The following is a 19,101-nucleotide window of genomic DNA, read 5'->3' as shown; positions in this document are numbered from 1 at the left end:
AGATTGCTGGGAGAAATATCAATAGCCTCAGATATGCAGATGATACCACCCTTATGACAGAAAGAGAAGAAGAACTAAAGAGTCTCTTGAAAGTTAAAGAGGAGAGTGAAAACACTGGCTTAAAACTCAAAATTCAGAAAACTAAAATCATGGCATCTGGTCCCATCACTTCATGGCAAATAGATGGGGAAATAGTGGAAACAGTGGCTGACTTTATTTTTGGGGGCTCCAAAATCTCTGCAGATGGTGACTATAGTCATGAAATGAAAAGACGCTTGCTCCTTGAAAGGAAAGTTATGACCAACCTAGACAGCATATTAAAAACCCAGACAGCATATTACTTTGCCAACAAAGGTCCATCTAGTCAAAGCTATGGTTTTTCCAGTAGTCATGTATCAATGTGAGAACTGGACTATAAAGAAAGCTGAGCACCAAAGAATTGATGCTTTTGAACTGTGGTGTTGGAGAAGACTCTTGAGAGTCCCTTGGACTGCAAGGAGATCCAACCAGTCCATCCTAAAGGAAATTAGTCCTGAACATTCATTGGAAGGACTGATGCTAAAGCTGAAACTCCAATACTTTGGCCATCTGATGCAAAGAACTGTCTCACTGGAAAAGACCCTGAAGCTGGGAAAGACTGAAGGTGGGAGGAGAAGGGGACGACAGAGAATGAGATGGTTAGATTGGTATCACCAACTCCATGTACATGAGTTTGAGTAAACTCCGGGAGTTGGTGATGGGCAGGTAGGCCTGTAGTCCATGGGGTTGCAAAGAGTTGGACATGACTGAGCGACTGAATTGATCATGTGTATGTTCAGGAAAGAAAATCACCGATTTACTGATCAAGAGAAAACTCACCAGGGATCAAGACTCTAGCATACCTCATGAATTATTCTGGATTAAAAAATTATCCCTCTGTTCAGAATCTCCTAAGTCAGAATGATGGACATGCCCCAAAGCCATGTATGGTCCCCTCCTCTTTCCTTACCACCATACAATCCCATCAAGAGAGCTAAGTACTCTTCAGGTGCAATAGCTACAAATATGTCACAAAAATAAACAAGGAGAAAGAGTACAAATCATACAAAAAAACATACAAAAACCCCGAGGTGTTTCTCCTCCAGCTCATGGTCCTCACTGCTTCTGGTTCTCCTCTTCCTGGACATGGGGGAATTACTATGTCCACTCCTTGAAGACAGGCATGAAAAAGAGACTTGTTTTATCCAATAAAACATGAATGATAATCAACCTGTGTTACACTCAAGCAGAAAGATTTAACTGAGAGTCAGTAAGAGAATTCTCCATGTATCTCTTCCCCTTGTGAAGATCACACAAGACGGAAACCCCTGAAATGCCAAGTGACCATGTGGAGGCAGGGCGGCCATCTGGGCCCACAGCGGACTCTGGATAACCACAGAAATAATATGCTTCAGTGCTGACTGCCGTTGCTTCCTGCAGCATGCTCTAACCTCTGCTTCCTGACGGACTTAGTTAAATCCACCCTTTGAGGCCCAGCCTGCCTCTAATTCATTCACTCAGGAGGTATTGAGCATCTACTCTGCGTTATGTCCTCTGCTAGGCACTTGGAACACAGGAGGTGGGAACCCAAACCACAGAGACTCGGTCCTCAACAGGATATATGTGGTGAGGGAGGGAGAAGGAGAGGACTAGGCACAGTGAGTGAGTCACACAGCATGTTCAAAGATAAGAAGTCTAAGAAAAACAGAAAAAAAAACCACGATAAAGATCAGGAACTCTAGGGGTGGTGTGTCAGGGGCAGCAGATTCATTATTAAATAGAGTGAGCTCAGGGATCGCCACCCAACCCCCACACAACGTGACGCCTGAAGAAAAGGTGCCTCATACTGCTTGAAATGGCAGACTGCTGTGCCCATCTTCACTGCCACAGCGGCTGCTGGACCGAGGAGCAAGAGAGGATTCCTCTGGGTCAGTATCACAGGAAAGACAGGTAGTTCGATATGGCTTGAATAATAATCATATATTTTTTAAAAAATCATACATTTGGATTATTTTAAAATAATCCAAGGTGACAAGAGAAAACGCACACCTTGACTGCCATGTTCCTACTTCACAGGTTTTAGTTTCCAGTCTTGAAGGGGCACCTCTCTGGAACTGTCAGCCCCAGCTGCGGGTCGACAGGAGGGTTATGAAGAAAGACCTCCAGATCCTGCTCACTTCTGAGGCTTGGGCACGGAGAGAAGGCACGTGCCCGGCAGGAAACAGCGCGTCCACCTGAGGCTCCTCAGCTGCGTGCGGAGTGGGATACGGTGACCCCAGGGAGGTGAGGAACAAGTCGGGAAAGTGGCGGAGTCAGGACCACGCCACCACGTACCGGTCCAGTGCACCCACAGCGCCGGACAGGGGCGTGCCCGCAGGCCAGAGGGATGCCTCACTGCCTCCTGGGTGCACAGCCCACCCAGCCCTGGGCCTCAGGCTCCTGGACTCTGGAAGGCGAAGAGTCTGCACCCACGGCTCGTGCCCACCCGCCAGGCCCTCGGGGAGCCCAGCGACTGTGAAGTGAGCAGGACAGTCACACACGTGAGTCCCGTCCTCACAAGCACCGGCAGCTCTGTGAATGACTGAGTCCTGTCTGACCACCCGAACTGGCCCAGCCAGCAGACTGCCTAACAGGAGGCAGATAAACAGGACTTGGTCCTTAAGTAAATGGAACAGCACAGAAGTACTGTAAACACAGGCTCTGTTTTCCAAATTGCAGGTTATAACCCATTAATGAGTTGTGAAATCAACTTACTGGATTGCAAATAGCATTATTTTTAGTAACATAAAATAGAAGAGACCGTATCAGGAGGAACTGCACTTTAACAGGGAATTTCCACTTCTGTTCTGTGCAGTTAGGTTCCTGTGGGGTCATGGTGCAGGGCTTGGGGGGGCCGGGGCACACTATCGGGAAATCTGGGAGCCCCTTACCGAGAGAGCTTGACTCAAGGGGGACACGTGCCCTCATCATAAAATTAGAGATACATACACACACACTTGTCATTCTCTAACAAGTCTTACATCTGTAAGACTGGTAAACAATAGGAAAGAACAGACATATATATTCCAACAAGGAGTCTCCCAGCCACACCCTCTTGTCCAATTCGATACAAAAGCACTAAATGAAGATCTGACTTAACCTGAGTCCATGGAGAAAACAAAAGGGGAAGCGGACACAAACCGGAGAACCCCGAGAGGTCAGACCACACACGGGGATAAACTTGGCGTGTGCTGGGCTGGTGAGCACAAAGAGGTTTAGACTTTGCTCAGTTCCGTGAAGCACATGCTAAGGGGCCGTCGAAGAGCCAGAGAAGAAGTGGCCAGCACAGGGGAGCCCCCGAGGAGAGCAGACCACACTGGGTGTGCTGATCCCAAGGGCAGGGGAAGGTCACAGCTGGGTCCTCCCGCCAAAGCTGCAGGGCTGGCCGCTGAGCTTGGAGGAAGGGGTGAGCCACCCCCACGTGTGGGTGAGGCCCTGGACCCACAAACCTCCTGCAGAAGCGCCCACCTTGCTCCAGCCCCTGGTCTGAACCACCCCGGGGCAGCCTGGGAGGTCACTCCCTGGGCCTCGCTCTACCCTCTCACCCCCGTTCAGACCCACATCCTGGCAGGGGTGTGCCCTTTCTAAAATACTCCCCCTGCTGGTCGCTGCGTGTGGAGGCTAACAAACCCTCTTCTTGTCTGCTCTTCATCTATTTCCTCCCACCACAAGGTGAGAACCATCAAGAGGACTTGCCTTGTTGAGGCTATGTCCAGGACCCTGAAATGGCACTTTTTTTTCTGAATGAATCAGTTCAGCTGTTTCAAGAGGAGACATAAATTGCTCATAAATTGCTTCCCCTTTTCTTTTTCTGTCTCCTCCACACCACTGTCACGATCACAAAGGCAACTTAGCATTTATACAGCACACCACAGTGCTTAGAAAACACGTTTACCTTCATTTTATGATTAGGTTAGGGGCTGGTTAACATAGCACTGTTACTACCCACATTTCTAGTTGCAGAAACCTGGAAACTGAACCTGAGAAAAGTGAATAAAATCAAGGTCCTACAGCACAGCGGGCAGGTCAATCCAGAAATGTGCCATCCTCTACAAACAACCTTCAGTCCCATGTTCAGAACAAGGCAAGAAGCAAAGCATGGCAGACATCATGAAGGCGTGTAGCCAAGGATGGGAGCGGGCCAGAGGACACCACCCCCAGAGGACCCCAAATGCTGAGCCAAGGACTTTTCATGACAGTCCTTAGGCCACAGAGAACAGGTGAAGATTTGGGGGAAGTAAGATAATCAGATAATGTCTTTAAAGGAGATTTTCTCTGCTGGGAATATGGCAATCAGAATGGATTAAAAAGGAATATTGCAACAGAAAAGGATCCTTTCCTAGTTCAAACAGGAAGTGCTTAAAGTTTGAGGAGGACAGAAAAGAAAGTTGAAAGGGTGGGAGACAGTGTGTGTGGTGGGGGCAGAAATAATACTAAAGGCTTCTGAGATTTGTTTTTTTCCCTCCAGTTTTGAAGATCTGGACATGATCTGAACATCCAGCAACACCATCTTTGGTATGTAATTTTTAACCCCAAATTTAAGGAATTATTATTGCTCCATGTTGACGTATTTTTAAGTTAAAAACTTGGTTCTGAAAACTGGCCGGGAACATGGCTGTCTATACAACCTTATCTGCTACAGAAAATGTGACAGAACCAGAAATTTTACTGCAGGTTCACACATTATCATGGAATTAAATGATACATATTAGAGATAGAAACTGGAGCGACAACTAAAAAATTCAAAGATTTGATCATCTCTTAAGGATTGTTAAATACAAAAAAACTTTGGAAGTGTGTTCCTTATAATGATTAAATCAAAATAAGTGAAAATAAGTGAAAAAAATTTGATTTTTGAAAAAAAGACATTTTAAAATAAACAGAATATAAATGCATAATTACAGTTTCTAGAAATCCTAGGTATTTCTGTCCTATTGACTTAAATTCCTGAAAAAAAAAATCTCCTTTACAAAATTAAGTGAAATATAGCTCCAGAATAGAATTCATTCAAAGTAAACTTTTTCGAATTTTCTTTTATGAACATACACATCTCTTTTATTTGTAGTTTCATAATATTTAGACCTGAACTGTGAATAAATCATGCCCTACAGATTTAATCCTCAGCAAAACCAGAAAAAAAAAAAAAAACCAACATACAATAAAGCATAGAGCTTATCAAATTTTCTGTCAGCAAAATAAATTTATGTAGGTGACCACATTTTCAAGTACTTTTTGGAACCAATTCTTAAAGCAATCTTTTATTTTTAGTTTTTTAAACGGAAGTACAGTTGATTTATAACAGGTGTACAACATAGTGATTCAGTATTTTTATAGATTATACTCCACCTAAAGTTATTACAAAATAATGGCTAAATTTTCCTGTGCTGTACCATATATCCTTAGTATTTATTTTTAAAACAATCTTTCAAATTTGCTCTTAAAAACAAAAGTATAAGTCAATAACACAGGAGGGCAATAATTTTTTAAAAGCAAAAATTAAGGTTAACCTGTCCACAAATGCAAGTCTGTGTCACAATTTCTGTCCTTGTTATTTTGTATATATTCTTTGTTAGCAAAGAATTTTTCCTGATCCTTCTACATAAGATTCTTATTGGGTCCAAACACGTTGTTGGGCTAGGTTCAAACTTTAATTCTTGATATTCAACGTACTTTGCTTAGTGAACTTCAGTTTCAAACCATCAAAATTTCTACTTCACAGAAAAGACAGGCAGAAATACAAGATGTTTTCTTATGTTAAGAATACTTTTCTCACAGAAAACAAAAATACTTGGGAAAGAAATTATTTTCCTATTGATTCATTCATCAAAGCAATCAGTCTCATTGCTACTTCCTCACTGGCTGTGCCTCAGGTGTGTCTCAGAGTGTTTTATGATTATGGGCATTCCCCAATTCATGTGTGTGTGTGTGCACGTGCACACACATATAAACTACATACAACTACATGACCCTACGTGAACTGGTTTAGATAAAAACTGACATTAGAAATTCTTAATTATTAAATCTTTTAAAATTTTGCTCTCTATAATCACATAATTTGGAATAATATATCACCTAAACCTAGAGATGCATATACATTTGTAAACCCCATTAAGAACACCTGTAAGAAGCAGTGGCAGGCAAGCTGAAGAAGTACACTTCCAAAACTGGTTTCACATAATAACGCTGGCTCTTCAGGGTCAGGCAACTACAGCATGCACAGAGCGGCATGTACACAGTACACACGCGTGTGCGGGACTGAGGGCATGTGCAGTTGTGCGTGCGTGCGTGTGTAATGATGAGCCAGCATTTTTAAGTATAATAGATTACAGACAGAGTGCTGTCAGGACATTCCGTTCAGGTGAGTGACAGTCAGCACAGGTTATCTTTCCTAAGGGCCAGTGGCGCTGGCTTGGAACAGTCTGAGTTTTTCTTCACAGAAGTCCTCTACTATTTGCATTGTAAGAATTGGAACTTCCATATAAAACTTTATTCAAGTGCTATGCAAATTCACGCAGTTCTCATGGAATTTAATATCAAATTTCCCTACCCCCCTCAAAATTGCAATGTTCTGTGAGAATAAATATGAAGTGAAAGAAATAACTGAAGCAGTATTACTCAGCATCAGTTGAAATTTTATTTTCTTAAAGTACTAGACAAAACTGAAACTCTGTGTGGAGGGAAAAGTATTACCTTCCCACCACTCCTTAAACTAGGGTCCAATGCTCTGTCAACCACCAAATATCGACTGTGTGCCACATACTATCCTGGATGCAGAAGAATCAAGCGACAGGTTCAAGGTCTCATAGAGCCTCAGCGACAAAAGTCAGAAAACTTTAAAAATGTCTAGTCACCTAATTTGGATCCTCGTTTTATTATTTTGTCACTTACTGAAACTCATTCCTCATCAGACCATTTAATTTTTATTGCTCACTTAAAAACAATAACTTAATTTTAAAAAATCAATTGTTTTCAATGAAATTATGACCACAAAGATGAGGCATCATTACATAAAAGCCAAATTATTTTTATCTTAATTCTTATTTTGATGGTTACCATTTTGTCAAAGTCTTATATTACAAGGAAAGTATGATTTGAAAACTTTTAGAAAAAACTCTATCATTCCCTTTAAGTTATTCAATCTAAAAATTATTTCTTCCCAGTAATTGCTATATTAATGGAAAACCGGTTTACATTAAGGTAATGCTGGACTGGCTACCTTCAGTTCTGTTTTAGGTACAAAGGACACTGGTATGCTATCAGCTCTAGCGTCAGTAAATTACAAGTGTCTTCTATTGTACTCTTAAAATTTAGGGGAGTATTTCCTCCCGACCCACAGATCATCAGTAGGTCCCTCCCTAGAGCAATCACAACCACCTACGCCGCTTTAATAAATCTGCAAACTACTCTAACATTTTTAAATGATCAGGTGAGGTCCTCTTTCAAGACATGGATTATTCTTCATACTATCTTAATATTATCAAACATAAAATAAAAGGGAGGGTCCAGGGCAACAGTTAAAACCAGATTTGTTCACTGGCATTTTCTTTTACTAAGTGACTGCCTGATGGTCAAAGAGAAGTGTTCAAGTGTCATGTGAATGGACACATTATACCTGATAGGCTTCAGCTCAGGACCTGAGGATTTTTTAAATGTTGATAGTTTTATTTAGACAATAAAAGCTGGCATATAATTCATATGTCCCTTATATTTTAATCACGTGGGTGGGGGTGGAGGGAAGCGGATAGATAACTGAAATTATACTGTGTCTCTTACCTAAAGAATGTGCAGCTGTGGTTTTGGAGCTGAAAAAACGGCCAAGCCCGAGATCTCCAAGCTTGACCACCCCAGTGGCTGTAATGAACACATTAGCTGGTTTAATATCTGTGAATAAAAGAAGGCATTGGGTGAAAAATGATGTCAGTGTAGGTATATTCAAGGGATTAAAAATAGTTTTCATTGTAGAACTTAAAATATATCTTAAAAATGAAAGTCAGTTTGAATTCTGAACCAGTTATTTATTTTTGAGTAATTTTCACATATCCTAGTATTTCTGAGTTCTTGGTCCTTTGATAGACAATCATCAATACTGGATGATGAGCACCATTAATTTTCATTTAAAATGCAATTTTTCCATTTTCAAATGAACTTCTGTGAAATTCAAAGCAGAAAATAAACATGTGCTCTTCTATCAATTTTAAACATCCTACTAAATAGTAATTTATTGACATGTTTACATAAAATATAAAATCAAAACAGATGCAGATAATTACTTAGATGACATTATTTTAATTGCTTAAGTCAACTATACCGAAATTTTTTACATCCCAAAATGAAGGGATCACTGCCTCAGTGATGTAACCTTCACACATTTGGTCTGACCATTTGACTGAGAATCATGAATATATTATGAGTGAATGCTGAACATTAAAAATCTAAGTCATTATAAGGTATACTGTTCATTAAAAAAAAAAAAGACTCTTACTTATGCATATTCAACTGCTTTCCTGCATCTATTTTTTTTTTACTTTTACCAACATAACCAGGTAAAAAAGTTAAACAGAAAAATAACTAATTCTCATTCTTATTTAAAACCAAGTACGGCTTTACTTAAAGACATCACTCTGGAACTAATAAGATTGTAATTTGGGAATAAATCACCTAGGGAAGTATGAGCTCACACAGTGACTGGGAGGAATTTGTTCGTGAACCGCCCCGAGCCCCGTGCCCTTGGCAGCGACGTGAGGAGCTCCCCAGGCCCGGACTCACCCCGGTGCATGACTCGTCGAGAGTGCATGTGCTCCAACGCACTGCACAGCTGCACAAAGTATTTCCAGACAGTTCTTTCAGGAATTAGCCTCTTTTGTTTCTTAAAATGCTGTTTAAAAATTAAAAAGAAGATTAAAAAAAAATTTCAAACTAGATTCTGACTTAAGTCAGAAAAACACCTCTTCTCATCTACCTGTTAGAAACTAAAAAACATACGGTTTTTCGTAGTGAAGTGGTACCAGGACTTGCACCTGATATCATGCCTTCAGTTTCTCCCTACTGTATCTGAAGTCAGCACAGGCCGTATCAGGCTACATCTCTGTGATGGCCACCTGTTTCAAAATTTAACATCCGTATAAGGTGATTTCTTATCTAAAAGGAGGATGTCAAATTTAAGAATAGCCAGAATAAGAAAGTCTAGAGACCTGGAGGTAATTATGTTCATTACAAGACAGTGCTTCTCTTGACAGAAGGCAGTGAAGTAGAATTCCTTTTAAATATTGGACCACCCTTGGTGATTTGAAATATCACTTAATTTATTAAAAATTAAATAAATAAGAGGGAGTTGCATGAAAAGTTTTCATGAATATTTCCACTGCATATTCCAAGTCAAAGCTGCACTTTGCTTTGAATGAATGAAACTAAACATGGGAGCAAAACATGACAGGAAGACCAGGGTGGAAAGCTGAGCGTGAACATCCTAGTTGGGAAAGACTGCATCATCATGCATAAGAGGGGCCGTAACTGAGTCACTGAAAAACCCAAGGCACATATGTGTGCCCATTTTTCTGCATTATATTTGCTAGCAGAATATACTAATAATATGCTCATTCAAAAACAAAGTTCTTAGTTTCATAGGATTTGTGAAGATTCTTTACATAAAAATTATTTTTCAAAACCAAAAATGTAACTGGTTTCTTAGCAAAATTTGTAAATGACCAACATGAAAAAGTATTGCATTTAAACAAATTTTCAGACAATTTTAACTTTTTTTATATTTACATAGACATCAACATTTAAACATGTGCTTTAATGCACTTTATCTGATGACGTGACATTTTAGAAAGTTCAACTGTTTTGATTTTTTTGGTAACTGAATATGGAGAAATGGTATTTCAGATGATTCCAACACAACATACTCTGTCAGTCCTACCCCTGTGACCAGGTGAGGGCGGGCGGAAAGGAAGAGCAACAGAGGGAAGGAAACCTGCCTGCACGCCTCCTTCACGCTCCGCACGAGATCAGGTCCACTGACTCACACACACTCAGCGCACCGAAGGGTAACTCTTACAGAAAAGCAAATCCCTTTAGGTTAATCTTTATCGCAACACGTACTATAGAAACGAAGTTATTAGCAACTTCAATGACTACTACCTCAGTAGCAAAAAAAAACAAAAAAACAAGTTAACAATCAGATGCCCAGGTAATTAAAAAGCAGATCAGGATTATACTAAAATGGTAAAAACCTCCCAGGATCATGTTTCAATGTTAAATCTTATTAACCACAGCCTGGGTCACCATCAGTTTTCATTCTATGGGGGCAACACTGCAAAATCAGTTTTAGACACATATTTTTCTTTCAGACTTGGAATGAGTCCAAATAAAGCCTGTCTATGTGCTCTCCCTGACGCTGGATTAGCATATCAGAAGACCGTTTGATGTCAACAGGAAGATGGGGAACAGGCTTCTTTTCATTCAAAAATAAATATACCATATCATGTAAGTTATCAGACCATGAAAGAAGAATTTTATGCTTTAATATAGATTCTGAAATCATCATAATTATAATTAACCTGACAGTTTACCTTTAAAGTTCCATTATTAAAAAATAAATTGTATATTTAAAAAAGGGCACAATGAGAAAACTGCCCTCAAAATGGAAGATGTGATCAGGCCAAGGACTGTTTCTTTCAACAAGTTAAAGATTTTAACAATGAACTGGCATCAACATAATGCTAGCTAGACAGAGTGACTTGGCAAAGTATAAGTATCCAGATTAGTAACGTCTTTTTGAAGAGTAATTTTATGAATTTGACTCAATCAATCATAAAATAAATCAAAAGCAGTTTTAACATGTCATTGGTTATCTCCCAATATTTTTTACATGTCTGTTTAAACATGCAGTTTTTCAACTATCCTTGAGTACAAAAAAAAATTTTTTTTTGAGAAAAACCAATACCTATGATGAGAAGAGCCTATCTGTTCTGATGGTGGCACTGTTGGCTATCTCTTAAGAGGATGAATAGAAAAAAGGCAATGAAAATTTGAATTCTTTTTACTACTGGTAAAATTTATATTAGCACTATAAAAGAACTCACATAATGCCAATTTTTAAAAAAAAAACCTTTACTTATTCTAAGATATATGTATCTTTTAAAAGTTAATTATCTAGTCAAATTGCGTTACTGTTCAAAAATCCTATCTTTCTCTGAAAAAAAGACAATTCAGCTCCAGATTTAGGGGAAGAAAATCTAATAACAACATATAGGAATAAAAATGTACATTTATTTGTCATGTGGTACGTTTTTAATAAAGCTAAATCATTTTAAATGGTTATTATTAATAAAGATTTCTATGAAAAAAATTTAAAAGATATGTCACTTTTACTATGTTATAAAACAGAATTTTAACCAATTATATCTGAAAATAAAATATCTAAAAAGTCATGAAAGACAGAAATTAGCACTCAGATATACCTGATCATTTGGACAGAATTTTTATTGTATTTTTTTTTAAGGTGGGTTCATCTTTTTTTATGCAAAGCTTCAAATACTGTTTATTTTAAAAGCATATTTTCTACCTCCATCAACATTCAAACAAACATTGAACATTATTCATATCAGAAAAAGAAAACCAGATATAACAAAAAGCTAACCAGTGTATTTGTAAAACACACATACAAACATCAGATCATACTGTTCTCTCACTTATATGTAACAAGACGACCAGTGTCTCGCCTAGGTGGAGCTCAGCATCCTTGGTAAAACATGCAGTCACTAAGGTGAGGCTGGATGATGCAGGCCGCCTCCACACGAAGGCTTTTTGGAAAATGGGCACAGCTTTTTTTTTTTTCATTGTCAAACATTCTCTTACAAACTAAATGCCCCAAAATCAAATTATACAGCAGACACTACCTATCAAGTACCAGTTTTGGGGAAGGAATCACTTGATTCCTCAGTCTGGACACTCCTACTCCAAGCAGAACATACATTTCTTATTTCTATGTTCTGCAATTCCAGCATTCCTCTTTGGGAAAAATTTTTATCACTATTACACAGCATAAGCTCATCAACAGAGAAAGAATAGAAAATTATCTTGTTGGATCAAAAAAACAAGCTAATTTCTATAGTGTATCAAAACATCTAACCCCACGGTTTGGTATGTTCGTGTTTAAAGAAGGACGTTTCAGACAAAACACCCAGATCCACAGGGTCCGCTTCGTGACTATGCGACCTGCACAGTCACATGGGCCCTGCGCTGAGTCTAACGCTATCTCACCAGCTAGAAATTCCTAGTCATTTGTTCCACGGGGACCCGAGACAGTGTAGCTGCTTCCAGAAGTACAAAACCAACAACTTTGGGAAACGAGGTACTGCTGTAGTTAAAAACACAAAACCAAAGAACAATAAACACAGTCCTGGTAGGCGAGTCGTTCTCGAAGAAGATTAGGAGAAATGGTAATTAAATAGTAAGAAATAATGAAGTTATATGAGAACTGGCATTGCAGGCACCAGCTGTTTTCCATCTCTTCCAAGTATCTAACACGAGGAAGTAGGTGATTTATGTTCAGTATTAGGAACTATTTCCTGCTCGGGAGTGTCGTCAAACGTTTAATGTGTCACTCACATAATCCATGTGCACCTTTCATAACAGACCTGATGATGAGCCTTAGCAGTAATGGCTGTGTGACCTTGAAGAAGCCACTTAACCTTGCTGGGCCTTGGTTTCCTCATTATATTAAACCGTTTTGGGGATGAACAGAGTACATGGTGCCTGCTGCCTCTAAAATATCTTGGTTACAAACAAAACACAAAAAACAAATGCCTGATTGGCACATTTTCACACTGAAAAATAACAAATTTTAGTATGTATGGTCTTTTAAATCTTCAGTTAATAACAACAAAGCAAAAATAACAATCATAACACCTCCGAGATCCCCAGAGGTCCAGTTAATCCTATCAATGGTCTTCACATGAGATGACAGGTCAGATTTTTATAATAAGGTAATTACAAGGTAATTAGATCAAACCTTTACCAACAGAAGCAATATTATGTTCCCAAACATCTCTGTAATTATAATGCATTTTTATAAGACTACATTTCACAGAGCTTCTTTCAAAGATTTAAATGCAGAGAGACTGGATGATGGAAAAGACAGGATGCTTCCGAAAGTATTAACTGGCAGTTCTAAGTGTGATTTCTATTATGTATCAATCTTTCTATGGAGACACTTTTCTTCCAAGGGTATAAGAAGGTCTCAACAGACTAAAGTGTACATGAACTTGCCATACACAACTCTGGGTATTATATAAATGGGTAAAATAGTTATGTAGAATTTTGGTATGTGATATTAATTTGCAATGTGTGAACATTTTCTCCCTTGGCACTCTGAATAAAATTCAGGTATCCTAAGTTGCTTTAGAAGATGCTAGTAGAATGGGCCCGGCAACCAGGGGAGCACTAAAAAAAAATAAAATGCCACCTGCATCTAATTTTATCCTCTTTGATAAAATACTTCCCACCCAAGCTCTACTCGTCTTTTTCCTTTCCTATAAATGTCAGAAAGCTAAGTGTACTCAGCTGCTTCTAATTATAATTTAATAGACAATCAATGTAATCCATCTATTCCCCAAAGTCAAAACAGTACAGGTTAATAATAGAAGTAGAAAACATATTTTATCTTATGTTAGAAAATGTGAAACATATAAGATTTTTTTTTCCCCTGAGTAATTGAGCCTTGGGGGAAAAAAAGAGAAAACCTTATTTACCAAACAAGAAAAATGAGCTCCTATAAAGTCACAATGTTCTTCAGCCTAACCCACAAAAGCTGCCTTCTAAATGTTGGTATATCATTATCAAATAAACTTGGAATATTTTTTAAAAATCAATGAAAAAAGGAATATATCAGAATTACTAGAAGGAATGATATTGCATTGCTGCCATGTGGATAACCTTGAAGCTTCCAAGTACCTAAAGCTGATGAGAAAATAAATACCTGAAAATACTTAAGACGTTGCCTCTACTGCATTAGAGGACTAGAGACAGATGGCGAGATGAAACAGTGGGAAGTCCACCTTGAGGGTGACATGGAAGGCTACAAAGGCAAACGAGAACACTTGTCTCTGTGATGCAGTCTTTCTGGTTATGTTAAACCCGACAACAGTTAAGAGAGAATACGGAAATATATTCTTAATGGACAAGGAAAACAGTGGAATAATAAGGGGACAGTAAAGTCTCTCAGTAGAAATATGAACGAAAAAAATGAAACAGAAGCCTGAACCCCTTCTCTCTTACTTGTCTACAGCTACCAGCACTGCTGTCTGTGAGCATAAAGTTTACAAAGGCAACTTTCCATCAATATTACCTTCAAATAGGAGCAAAAAGTTCCCTTCTAATTTTTTCCTAAGTAAACACAGTTCAAATTTACACACAGTTCAAAAACTTACCCCCTTTTTCACTATGCTTATATTATGGCACATAATTTTCAATTTATTAAAATCCCTAAATTCAATACTATTTCATTACCAAATGTCTTAGGTTTCAAAGAAAACCCAAGGGATATTTTATCAGCAATACTGCTTCTATAAAAATAATGCTGTATAACATACCTACATATGCATGCCACAGAGACATAAACCTTTTTGGTTACACACACACACAGGTGTACATGCATAATGTATAGGTACCTATGTATAAGACATTCAGTTCTGCATAGCTTTTTCCAGACAGCGCCAGTAATTTGTAACCTTAAGACTTCTGAGTAATTTTGAGGATGCAAGGTAACATAGGATAGGTGGCCATCTTATGTAAGAGACCCGGCAGGAAACATGCTGTGTGGGGGAGCAGTGGCGACTCCCCCTGTGGTCTGGCCCGGGCGGCACACGTTATCCCAGATGCGAAATGGACAGTGTCTGCACCCTCTCAGCCATAAGTCAGCGCCAGCAGAGACAGGCGGTACCGCTGGGGGACTTTACTGCCTTAAGGGTCCAAAGGTCAAGAGTGTAGAAGACATGCCTAAGTGCTTTTCTTTCCAGTACAGCATCTAAATTTGGATAAGAACAGATAAGAATATGTCTGCAGATGTAAAAAAAAAAAACCAAAAAAACAACCAACCACACTAAGAGGGTGAGCAAGATTTACAAGTTGTAATATTTGAGATAATAATTATCTCCAAGATTTGTTGATGTTTTAGCTAATTTATCAAAGTCTGTGGTGTACCAACCTCTCCCCTCGAGTGTGAGCTGGGTTATGAACATGATGAACTGTCCCCTCCGTATTAGGTTATCTTACGTGACAGAAAGGATTCTGCAGATGTAAGGAAGGCTCTAATCAGCGGTTTCTGAGTTAATCACTAGGGAGATTATCCTGGGTGGACCTGATCTGATCAGGTAAGCCCTTCAAAGAACTCAGAGAAATTCAAAGCCAGACTCCCCTGCTGGCCATGAGGGAGCAAACTGCCATCTGCAGAGACGGACACGCAGCCTCAAGGATGGCTCCCAGCGGGCAATCAGGAGGCGAGGAGGGACGTCAGTCACGCAGCCACAAGGAACTGAATTCTCCCAAAGATCTAGTCAACAAGGAGGAGAACCCTCAACCTCGGATGAGATCATGGCCCCAGCTGGCACCTCGATGTCAGTTTCCAGCATCCTGAGCAGAGAACCCACAAACCAGGATGTGAACTCATTAACCCCCCAAATTGTGAGAGAACATATTTGTGTTGTTTTAATCTGCTAAGTTTGTGATAATTAACAATTAAAAACTAATAAAAACTGCATTTCTACAGACAGCAAAAAAAAAAAAAAATTAAGTTTATGTTTTATAAAGGAAAACAGTCTTAAGGCTCCTACCAAATTTAAAGGAAAAGCCATACAAGTGGTTACAATGTAGAAAATACAAAGTTGACCATTCAAGAATAAACCTGTATCTAAATATGTTATGAACAAGAAGAGAGGGCCTGACTCAGGAATAAGATGCAGGATCTCACTCTCTCCACCTCTATTCAACACAGCCCTGGAAGAACCGGTCAGAGCAATCAGACAAGAAAACAAACAAATAACATGCATCAGAACTGAGTAGGAAGAAATAAAACTGTCTCTGTTTGAAGATGACATCATTTTATAGGTAAAAAAAATTCTAAAGACTCTATCAAAAAAAGTTCCAATCAACAAACTCAGTGAAGTCACAGGATAAAATAATTAACATACAAAAATCAGTAGTGTTTCTATACAGTAGTAGTGAATTATCTGAAAAAAATAAAGAAAATGTATTCCATTTACAATAAGATACATAGGAGTAAGCTTAACTAAGGAGGTAAACAGCCTCTCCTCAGAAAACTACAAGATGAAGAAACAAATCAAAGACACAAATAAATGGAAAAGAATCAAATGTTCATAATCAGAATAATAAATATTATTAAAATGTCAATACTACCAAAAGTCATCCATAGATTCAATGCAGTCCATATTAAGATTCCAATGGACTTTACCACAAAATAATTTGAAAATTTACGTGGAGCCACAAAAGACCCCCCAAAGCCAAAGCAATACAGAGAGAGATGAGCAAAGTCGGAGGCATCACGATTCCTGATGAGAACCACATTGTGAAGTTAACAGCAATCAAAACAGTAGGGTACTGGCATAAAAACAGACATATTAATGGAAAAGAATTGAGAGCCCATAAATAAGCCTAAGCATTTATAGGTAACTAATATTTGACAAGAGAGCCAAAAATACTCAATATAAAACTGACAGTCTCTTCAATAAACAGTGCTAGGAAAATTGGACATCCACATGTAAGAGAATAAAACTAAAGCCTTAGTTTTCACCACTCACAAAAATTAAACAAATTAAAGACTTAAATGTCAGACCTGAAACTATGAAACTCCTGGAAGGAAGCACAGAAGAGCTCCTTGAGGATGAGCTTTTCGATATGATACCTAGAGCATAAACAGCAAAATAACAAACAAGTATGGTGACATCAAACTAAAGATCTTCTGCAGAGTGAAAGAAGCAATCAAAAAGCGAAAAGGCAACCTACAGAATGGGAAAACATATTTGCGAATGTGTCTGACGAGGGGTTACTATTCAAAACACAGAAAGAACTCACACAACTCAATATAAAAAAATAACCAAACTAAAAATAACAAGTCAGTTAACAAGCAAGTCAAAGACCTGAGTAGACACTTTCCCAAAGAAGATAAAAGACTGGCCAACAAGAACATGAGAGGATGCCCAGCATCACTGTCGTTATAGAAATGCAAAACAACATCACAACGGGATACCATCCCACGCCTGTTAGAGTGGCCACCAAAAAAAGACAACAGGCAACAAACACTGGTGGGAATGTGGGCCAGAGGGAACCTTTGTACACAGCTGCTGGGGCTGCAAACTGGTGCGGCCATTGTGGAAAACAGTATGGAGGATCCTTGAAAAGTTAAAGTAAAACTACCATAGGATCCAGCAATTCCACCTCTGGGAACACATCCAAAGGAAACGAAAACACTAACTTGAAAAGATATCTGCACCCCCATGTTTACTGCTGCATCATTTACAATAGCCAAGATACGGTAACAACCGAAGTGTGCGTCATTGGAAAAGGCCCTGATGCTGGGAAAGATTGAAGGCAGGAGGAGAAGCAGACAGCAGAGGATGAGGTGGTTGGATGGCATCACTGACTCAGTGGACATGAGTTTGAGTGCCCCGGAAGTTGGAGATGGACAGGGAAGCCTGGCGTGCTGTAGTCCATGGCGTCGCAAAGAGTCAGACACAACTGAGCAACTGAACTAATTGGCCAATAAAGCAGTTGCCGTATGTATACAATGGAGTATTATAAAGTCATAAAAAAGGAGGATATCCTGTCATTTGCAAAATCATGAACAAACCCTGAAGGCACTGTGCTAAGTGAAATAAGTCAGACAGAGAAAGATAAATACTGCATGATGTCACTTACACATGAAACTTAAGTGCGCAAACACACACACACGATCTCATTAAAAAGAAAAAAAAAGGTCAGATTTGTGGTTGCCTGAGGCAAGCGGTTAGGTGACGCGGAACTGGATGAAGGGGGTCAGGAGGTACAAACGTGCAGCTCTAAGGTGAGTACGGCCCAGGGGTGCGATGCACAGCACGGTGCTCCCGACAACACTGCTGTCTGCTACAGTGGAGCTGCTGGGAGGGTAAAGCCTAAGGGTTCTCATTAAAAGAAAAAAAAAAGCTTTCTTTGTTTGCTAGGAACTAGGAATCTAGGTGTTCTACTAGATGAGCTTACTCATCTACTAGATGAGTAAGGAGAACCAAGAAAAGTGATTCCTTCAGGAAAACCATTTGTTTGCACCAAGGACTGACTGCACTGAAGACAGAGTCGGCACCGAAGCGCTTTCCTTGGCGGGTCTGAGGGCGAGCATTCTAGCTTTATGCATGTGCCAAAGCACCCCAACCGACAGGTTCCCACCCAGCATATTGCCCCGCAGTGTCCCAGGCCGAAAACACACGATCGGGACAAACTAAACCTTTCCAGTAAAGAAGCTGGATGGACTGGCTGTTTTCTGGGGGGTGAGTGGCACAACTATACAGCTCATTATGAACACCAGTACAGGTGTTCCATTAGATGAGTTCCTAGTAAGGAGATCAAACCAAGTATTTTCCTGCAGAAAAGTCACTTGCTTTCCCAAGAACTGACTCTAGTGAAGACAGAATCAGCACCCATGGTGTTTTCTTGGGTGATTTTGAGAGTGAAACATTTTGGCATTTATAGGGTGAGAACACTGTTTTTGCCAGTGGACCCAAATTGGCAGGTTCACACCCAGCATTGTCTAGCACTGAATATACACACTTGAGAAAAACTGAACCTTTCCATAAAGGAAGCTGTGTGAACTGGTGGTTCTCTGGGTGGTACGTGGCATACCCATATAATATGTTATAAACCTAGGGATTTTATTAGGTGAGCTCATAGTAAGGGGGTCCAAGCACAGTGTTTCCTTCAGAAAAGTGACCTGCTTGTGACAAGAACTGACTAGCCAATAGAGAATCAGCACCCAAAGTGTCTTCCGAGGAGGGTTTG

At 39.5% G+C, this 19,101-nt stretch overlaps 1 protein-coding gene across 2 annotated transcripts in view; it reads right to left on the bottom strand.

The window, feature by feature from the left end:
• The window catches only part of NEK7 (NIMA related kinase 7), a 139,120-nt gene that overhangs the window by 27,237 nt on the left and 92,782 nt on the right, over positions 1 to 19,101 (bottom strand). For both annotated transcript variants that reach the window (XM_065936324.1, XM_065936325.1), the window contains exons 6-7: positions 8,824 to 8,932; positions 7,831 to 7,938 (exon numbers count right to left, since the gene is read on the bottom strand). In XM_065936324.1, coding sequence (XP_065792396.1) covers positions 7,831 to 7,938; positions 8,824 to 8,932 — 217 coding nt within the window. The remainder of the gene's footprint in view (positions 1 to 7,830; positions 7,939 to 8,823; positions 8,933 to 19,101) is intronic.

This window comes from Muntiacus reevesi, chromosome 5 (genome assembly GCF_963930625.1).
Source record: "Muntiacus reevesi chromosome 5, mMunRee1.1, whole genome shotgun sequence".
NCBI lineage: Eukaryota > Metazoa > Chordata > Mammalia > Artiodactyla > Cervidae > Muntiacus > Muntiacus reevesi.
Note: the sequence above shows the minus strand (reverse complement) of the source record. Positions and strands in the feature narration are given on the sequence as shown.